Source organism: Pyrus communis, chromosome 2, assembly GCF_041283825.1.
Source record: "Pyrus communis isolate YQ-2024b chromosome 2, ASM4128382v1, whole genome shotgun sequence".
NCBI classification, from domain to species: domain Eukaryota; kingdom Viridiplantae; phylum Streptophyta; class Magnoliopsida; order Rosales; family Rosaceae; genus Pyrus; species Pyrus communis.
In genome coordinates this window covers 14,043,737-14,052,415 of record NC_142566.1, presented here as the reverse complement: position 1 = coordinate 14,052,415, position 8,679 = coordinate 14,043,737, and the positions used below count along the sequence as shown (strand labels likewise).

The 8,679-nt window shown below is 33.8% G+C and overlaps 1 protein-coding gene across 1 annotated transcript; it reads right to left on the bottom strand.

The window, feature by feature from the left end:
• Window positions 1-2,181: 2,181 nt before the first annotated feature.
• Window positions 2,182-6,695, bottom strand: LOC137748756 (spindle/kinetochore-associated-like protein). Its single transcript, XM_068488936.2, has 9 exons — window positions 6,519-6,695; window positions 6,295-6,419; window positions 5,936-6,048; window positions 5,755-5,833; window positions 5,252-5,319; window positions 4,814-4,919; window positions 4,699-4,728; window positions 4,375-4,488; window positions 2,182-2,494 (listed from the first exon to the last, which is right to left on the bottom strand). The coding sequence occupies exons 1-9, from the start codon at window positions 6,613-6,615 to the stop codon at window positions 2,417-2,419; spliced, it is 810 nt and encodes a 269-aa protein (XP_068345037.2). The 5' UTR covers window positions 6,616-6,695; the 3' UTR covers window positions 2,182-2,416.
• Window positions 6,696-8,679: the final 1,984 nt, after the last annotated feature.

Here is an 8,679-nt window from a genome sequence, read left to right as displayed (position 1 = left end):
AAAACATGGACATCTAAAGGTTAAGAGTTTACATATGCAAATTGGGCTGGTAATGTTACTAACAAACGATCTACATCAAGGTATTGTACATTTGTTGCAGGTAATTTGGTTACATGGCGTAGTAAGAAGCATAAAGTGGTGTCAAAGTCGTTTGCGGAAGCAGAGTATAGAGGTATGACACACTAAATATGTGAACTTCTTTAGTTACGTAAACTTTTGAGATATCTTGGTTTTGAACCAAACATAGCTATGGAGTTATATTGTGAGAATAAATTTGCATGGGAGACAGCTGATAATCCGGTTCAACATGAACGAACAAAGCATGTGGAGATTGATCAACACTTTGTCAAGCAAAATCTTGAAAAGAAGATTGTGTCTATACTATATGTGAGTTCAGAAGAGTAGTTGGCTGATGTTCTTAATCATGTAGTATCTAGTAAGGTTTTCCAAGACTCAATTATCAAGTTGGGCATGTATTATATCTATGCATCAACTTGAGGGGGAGTGTTAATTTGAGTCTTAATTGTAAATATTCTTCGAGTTCTATTTTAGATAGGATTATGATTGGTAATCTTTAGGATTTGGTCTCCTTATCTTTTGTAATTACTTTCCTTGATAAGGCATGTGCCTATATATTGTAAACCCTATAGAATGAATAAAGTAGCGAAGTATTCAATGTTCTTCTAATTTTTCATTTACGAAAGTCGAACTTAAGACCTCTCACGAAACTTCTTAAACAACAAAATTCTTTAGGGTCTCCTCTTACATCTCGAACTAGTAGATAATTTTAGACACAGGCTGTTAACATCAGAACTTGCATGAAATTTAATTTATATGAACTAACTCACACACTCAAAATTGTGAGTCAATTTTGAATCAAACCACCACGATTTTATTGAATGAATGGGTCTTGAGTTATAACACGCAACCTAACATTCGTGTTGTGTTTTTCATATTCGTGTCGTTTTCCTGTCATACTCAATATCTTAACGGGTCGTGTCGTGTAACATCCATTAAAATGAACTGGTAATATGAACGTAGAAGTATGAATATATATAAACTCGTATCACCTAACTATAGATCGAAATTTAACCGTTGATTGTCAATTATATTTACCCTCTATTTTGCACAACAAATTTTGTTTTTGTTTTTTTTCAAACATGATCGTTTAGAATATGCAGTAAGATGAACAGTTCAGATCATAGATATTATATTCGGAGTTTTATCGTTAGTGAAAAAATTGCTCGGAGTTTATAAAGTCTCTAGAAACTATATAACATTGACTCATATTTCAATTAATCATAAATATCAAAACATGATATTAATGATCTGAACTGTTCATTTTTCTACATCCGCTCAAAGATTTTGTTTTGAAAAAGAAAATATGAAAAACAAAATTCGATGAGAAAATAAAGCGTAAATAACAATTGACAGTTAAATACAGATTTAAGGTTTATGGATTTTGGTGTCAAATTTTAGAGTTAAACCTATTTACAAAAGTTGTAAAGCTTCTCATTACAAGTGAATGTAAATGTTTGTTACATTGTTCCCACTTCTGCAATAATGTAAGTTTGCACTCAAATTAAAAACACTATTCATGAGAGTTTAGAGGGTTTTAAATATCTACACGACAATGTAACCATCGTTTACGCGTGAAGAATGCAATCATGAGCGTTTATATATTCTTTTACTTTTTTCACATTTGGACATTAATTATTATGAACTCCTCTAAAAATACTATTCACGAGGATTTGTAGAGTTTTAAAAATTCAAACAACGATATACCCATCTCAAAGCGTAGAGGATGCGGTCACAAATGTTTGCTTATGCCTTTACATTTTTTGCACTTGTAAATTAATTATTATAATTTTTTTAATGTGTTTGGTATTTTTCAGTCGGTAATTTTATTTCTAAAAAAAAAAATAAGTTGGTATTTTTATGTTGCTTTGATATTTTATTTTTCAATGTGTTTTATAATGTTTTAATCTCACTTTTAAGAACATAAAACATTTCTAAGTATGACTGTATGAAAGAAAGGAAAAAACTTTTTTAGGTTGTTGACTCTAAAATTAATTTTTTTTTTTTTTTTTTTTTGGCGCCTATACTAGTACTATACGAGTTGATTTGAATTTTGAACAAGTCAAGTAAAATTTATCCTAGCAATTATTATAAGAAACTCTCTTGTAAAAATAAATAAAACTTAAATTTTCCTAACTTGTATAGAATAATAATACAATAATACATGTCTAAATTTTTTAATAGTTTGACTTTAAGAGATACACTCGACTATATAGCCTCAAAAGCGACAACATGAGCCAAATCTTCTTGCCATTTACACACGATGCAAAGCAAGAACTTGAATTTTTTTTAATCAAAAACCAAAACGATTGAGAACCAAACCATGATGCAGGCCCTGTCAAGGGCGCTTCAATAGAATGATCACTCGATGAGGCCCGATACGTGTCTCGCTTACACGACCAAGGTGACGAAGGACCTGTGCAGCAGCAAAATGTCCAAGGAAAATGGAATGAAAAAGAGAAATGCCATCACAAAACCTTAGTCATCATCTTTCAAGTAAATATATAGCACAAAAACTCTTTTTTAATCAGTTATTCGAACTTAGGACCTCCTTGTTAGAAGAGAAATGAGATCATTCACTATATCATACTCCCGCTATATTCTACACGCAGGACTGGCTAACTCGATTTGCCAACGGAAAAGATAACAGAAACGTGATAGGAAGTTTATGAAGGAGATAGTAAAGCTTCATGCTAATCTTGAAAGCATTTCATAAGCATCATAGAGTTTAAACAATTAACTACAAAAACAGAACTTTGACCTATGTAAAACTAGACCTGACAATTTCTTACACGACTTGTTAACACGACATGTAAACGACACAAAAATAACCGATTTCAGGTCGACATGATAACTAATTGGATTGTTATCGGGTCACACGATAAGAACCCGTTAATAAAGGGTCTTTAACAGGTTTACATGAGAGTGACATGCAGATAATCTGTTTCGTCACGTTATGAAAAAAGTTATTTTGATAATTTTAATTTTTTAAACTACATAAAAAAAAAACTAACTATAAAATACAATAGCCATAATGTATATGTATATAGTGTATATTAAAATACAAGAGTGACATGCGAATAATTTGTTTTGACACGTTAAGAAAAAAGTTATTTTGATAATTTTAATTTTTTAAACTACTTAAAAAAACTTACTATAAAATACTATAGCCATATTGTATTTGTATATAGTGTATATTAAAATATGTATTATTGTATTATTATTCTATATAAATTTCAAAATTTTTAAGTTTTATTTATTTTTATAGTATACTATAGGCAAGGAGTGAGATTAAAAAAATTATAAAACACATTAAAAATAAAAATATCAAGTAATTTAAAAATACCAAACACATCGAAAAAAAAAATATAATAATTAATTTACAAGTGAGAAAAAAGGTGAAATAATATGTAAACCCTCGTAATTGCATCCTCTACGCTTTGAGGATGGGTACATCGTCTTTTGAATTTTTGAAACCATACAAACCCTCATGAATAGTATTTTTAAGGGAGTTGAAAATAAACCAATATCATTTACCTTGGTGATTGATGAAATTTAAAGGGTTTTATTGTAAAAAAAGGTGCAAGGTTTCATCAACCTTGAAACGTAACTCCTTTCATTTTGCATATCCTTGAACATTTGGTATTTTGTAGTAATGTACTAATGTTTTTTATTACACTCTTATGTTGGGGTATGTAATACTTAAAAGACAAATGTTGTTTTTATGTTTTGAAGTAATATTTACGTGACAAGGTGACATACATATACAAATTTAGGATTATGTTTTCAATTTTTTTGGGGTCAAATTATGTTTTCTATTTTCATTATTTATTGATTTAAAATATATTTTCTTTATCAGGTAGTGGATCGGGTCATATTATTTGATAAGATTAACGGGTTGATTTCGGGTTGGATCATATTACCGTTTACTTTAACGGGTGTTACACGACACGATCCGTTAAGATATCGGGTATGTCACTAAAACGACATGAATGTCAGGTGTATGTAAAACCAACAGTAGCACGAGTACACTAAAACTACTTTTAGGATGAAATTCCCACTGAAACCAAGCACATAAGGTTTGAAATAATTACCGTGATAATTTAACCAATACATGAAATAATCTGTTGGCAGTTCATGAAGCATGGGAAGGTAAATGTATACTATTTACTTAAAGTTATGCCAAAAACAGGTTAAGTTTTCTTTAATTGCACTACGATATTTCTGCCTTAACTTCTTTTTCAGTTTCTAAAATCATAAAAGTTTGAAAGAAAAAAAGGCAAGGCACGAGCTTACAGTTAGTATTGCTTTTCCAGTGTTGTCAGGCTTCAAGGTTGGTCCTTTCATGTCAGTTTCGAGAAAGAAGTGTTTTCCCCTTATTCCTTCTGTCATTGCAATGTCCCTCATTTCCTGCATATTTTATGGTGGGAAGTTGGGAACTGAATACTAATGCATAAATCAACAGTTACATGCGGTGCTCAAGAATACGACACCTTCACCAAGGATGGAGAGGCTTATATGATGAGAGAGAGCTACCTCCCACTTTGTAACCCATGCTATTGGCCACCAACAAAACCCCCCAGACAATTTAAAACATATAACCTGGTTAAGTTCACTTACCAGTGCCTTTTCCCAAAGATCTCCTGCTACCTGCATGATGATTGGTAAACCAGGGTCAGACGTGTGCAATAGCGTCTATTTACGAACCAAAGACTCAGAGAGACAGAATACAAACCTTCTTCTTTGGGGCAAATATCAGCTGAGCGTTTGCTTCTGCATATGTCACCATGTCATTAATAGCTGCATTGATCTTCTCTACTGTAAGTCTTCCCCTCATGTACCTGTGTTTCGAAAATTGGGGAAAGAATTAGGAGACAATATCGGATTATCCAATATGTATCACCTTTCATTTGAGTCCTAGCTATCATATTCTCCTATATGCTAAGGCAACAGAAAGAAAGTTACGTAGCAAGATGAAAACCTTCAGGATCATAGTATGTGAGCCGTAGTATCATACTGCAGGTGGAATGAGTTCTGGAGCTTATAAAGGGCCGGAACATTCTTCAATGAGGTAAAAGTTGTTGTGCAAAAGCACACAGTGGACATGGGACTCACTCTTAAGTCTTATCAAATAAAGTAAGATAAATTAAGAAAGAAAATTCAACCCACTCACCCTGACAAAGAATCCAGCTCTTCAGCAGTTATAAACCACAATGGTGGAGGGGAACGTCCCTTTTTCTCCTGAAATTAACAAAAACAGAAAGAACAAGTAAAGTGATTATCCTGTAGCTACTGTATCTCCAACATATAACTAATGACAGTTCCAGAACAAGCTAGCCATATAACTGATACAGAAATAGTTTTCCGCACATCAATTCTCGAGTTATGAAAGAAAGACAAGGCATATGTAATATTGCAATATTAGTATGATAGTACTACCAAGCAATAGTATGAAGAAAAGGGTCATTCTTTAAGAAATAGTAAGAAATTAATCATCCAAATAAGTGCACGAACAAGAACTAGGACATGATTCTTCAAAGAATATTCGAAGTTTTGCTGCACATCACAAATTCTCAATTACAATATATGTTGCCGACATCCCTTGTTCCTTGTTGATTGCACTGGCTGTGCACAAGTAGTGTGCGCATCTGTGTGTGCGTAGAGAGCATTTCTTACCTTAGGTAGTGCAGCAGGCTCTTCCTCAAGCTTGAAGGACCCAAAACCGGTATTTTGTTGAGATCCTTCTGGAAACAAACTGAAATACACAAACATAAATCTCTACCTACCAAATACAAATAATGTAAGAGACTCAAATCAACAATGCTTAATCCATGGATGCATGAGAAACTTGTCTTACCACTTATTAGTATCCAAATTCAACATCGACATTCTTTCGGGAACATGCGAGGGCACATAAACTGACATGTCCTGTAATTTCTTTTGCTGCTTCAGCGCGGCATCGACGAGTTTCTGCCATCACATTACAACATCAAAGTACAATTCGCCGAAATTTCAACAAGCAAAACATGTTCCAGGATTAATTAAGTAAATTATCGCCTGCCCTAATGATCAAAATTGATTCTTTCACTTTCCCATTTGGTGGATAAAAAATTTAATTTTGTAACTTGAATTTTCCTAGTTGCCAAACACATCCTAAGCTCAACAAACATTTGAACTAATTTCCCCAAACTTGAGAGAGAGAGAGAGAGAGAGTACTTTAGCTTTAGGGATGGCTAGGGTTTCATCACGCAAGCGGTCCTTGATGGCCTGAACCTGAAGCTCCATGGCCTTCACGACCGCGTCGACGGCCGACAAATCGGTGACGCTGCTCGCCGGGTACACTGCCACATGAACAATTCAGAGGTTATGCGGACAACTATGATTACAAGAATTGGATGAAGCAGTTGCGGGGGGAGGAGATGGGTCGGGTCGGGTCTTACCGTTTCGCGCAATGACGAGATCTTGAAGCTCCGCGATCCGACGGTTGAACCCTGAGATAACCGAATCCAACGACGCCCCTGCTGTCTTTACCTCCATCTCGTTCTCTCTCGACCTTTCTTCAGAAACTTTCAATCTCTGTGTTGGATCGGAAAATCTTGAGTTTTTTGTTTTTCAATTTGGGGAAACTGTTTTAGCGGGAAAATGCGTACCGAAAAGCTTGAAACTACTGCCTACCCGCTACGCTCAAGGCCCAAACTTCCAGGCCCAGTTCTCTAGCCCACCTCAATTTGATAACCCAACTTGAGCAGCAAAAATTGAAAAATCTGTTGTTGTTTTTGTAACTCAAATTTTTTTAATTTATGCGGGATTTTTTTTTTTTTTTTTTTGTCAAATTTATGTAGGAATTTAGTGTTGGCTTAGTTGCCTTTAGAACCTCACAGCTAGACCTGACCCGTTAATCTGACTTGACTCATCCGTTAAGATTAGTATTTTTGTGAATGTTTAACGGGTGAACTCGTTAAATAACAAGTCACTTTGGTTCAACCCGCAAAACCCGTTAGCATCCGTTACCACCCTTTACCGAGGATGTTTTGTGTAATTTCAATAATCTTAACAAAAAAAAAAAAAAACAAAAAAAACAAAAAAAAACCTCGCTGACTCTCTGTCTCACACACACCGCTGAGAGCGTTTTGCTTTCTAGTCTCTCGATCCAATCTTCATCCACTCTCTCTCTCTCTCTCTCGAAGCTCCGTTACTCAATAATTTTTCTATTTCCGGTGCTTTTGAGAGGCGGCTGGCTGTCCTGTTCATGTTGTGCGCTATCAGTGTCAATTGAAAGTTTGAAACCTTCGGATTCTGTGCGTTGTTTTTCTTTACGGTTTGTTTTGCTTTCTTTGCAGCTTGACTTGTTTTGTTTTGCCTTCTGTTGGGTTTGTTCTTTTGCTTCATTTGAATTCAATTCACCATGATTTTAATCATCCATTTAAATTCAATTAAAATTGGTATCTTTTTTCAATTAATTCGATAGTTTTTCAATTAATTGAATATAGATGAACCGCGTTTGGAGGATGGCAGAAAATGGTAATAAGTCCAGGTTGTGCAAGCTTTGATGAATTTAGAAATTTGGGTTGTAACTTGATTACAAGGTTTTATAATACCAATATTACCAAGTCATATTAACTTTATATTTGGGGTACTTCTAAATATGTTGGACCTCCATGCTTGAAATCTTGATTAATATATATGTACTATCTATGGAAATGTAAAATTAAACAAAAACAAAAAGAAATTGTTAACGGGTGTTAATGGTGAAACGGATTAGGGGACAGAATTTTTTGCCAAATTACCATACTAACCAAATTACCAACCGTACCATACCAAAGTTGTGCCAAAAAATTCGTACCATTGGTAATGGTACGGTATTTGTATTGTACCATACATTTTTGGTACTGTAATGGTGTTCAAAACCATTACCAGTGGTATACCATACTGTACCACTACTATTAATATTATATCATTTATTTATTCATTTATATATATTTAGATATTATTATCATTATATGCACTTTATATTTTTTTTCCTAGTTATTTATCCAATCATTTCACCCTCTAACTTGTACTTTCCCAATAAAAAAAACCTAAGCCTTCTTGCGCTGCGACTTTTCCTCTTTTCACTCATCTAGCCACCGACTTCATCTCTGTTGCTCCAGTTCCGGCGACTTTGTCTCTCTGGAGTCCATCTAATCTTCTCCTTCATCAAATTGAGATGTCTTTCTCTTTGGCTTCGTCTATTAATTTAATTTTTGTACAATTTTAAAGAATATAGAGGTGTAATTTAGGAATCTTTGTACTATTTTTTTTTTTAGGGATTTTGGATTCTTCCATCTATTTACTTCTTGTTTCTTAAATAAATCTCTATAAAATTCTCACAATTAAATAAAAAAAGTTTAAGAAACCCAAAGGGAATGGCCAAAACACGTTAGGCCCTTGAATTGGGTTGGAAAAAAAAATAAAAAAATTTGGCCCAAAAGAATGGTCCAAAACAAAGTGATAATTATCATTACCATACCATGCCAACCGAATTATTTGGCATGCCGAAATTTGGTATATCAAAAGTTTGGCACAGTAATGGTAATAGATTTTGTTATACCAAAAGTTTGG

Excerpts from the sequence above, each read along its gene's own strand:
- LOC137748756 (XM_068488936.2), bottom strand. The coding sequence starts at position 6,615 with ATGGAGGTAAAGACAGCAGGGGCGTCGTTGGATTCGGTTATCTCAGGG. Across the intron at positions 4,920-5,251 it reads GAGCTGGATTCTTTGTCAGG|GTACATGAGGGGAAGACTTA; the intron begins GTGAGTGGGTTG and ends TTCGAAACACAG. Across the intron at positions 2,495-4,374 it reads CTGGAAAAGCAATACTAACT|GTCCTTCGTCACCTTGGTCG; the intron begins GTAAGCTCGTGC and ends GCTGCTGCACAG.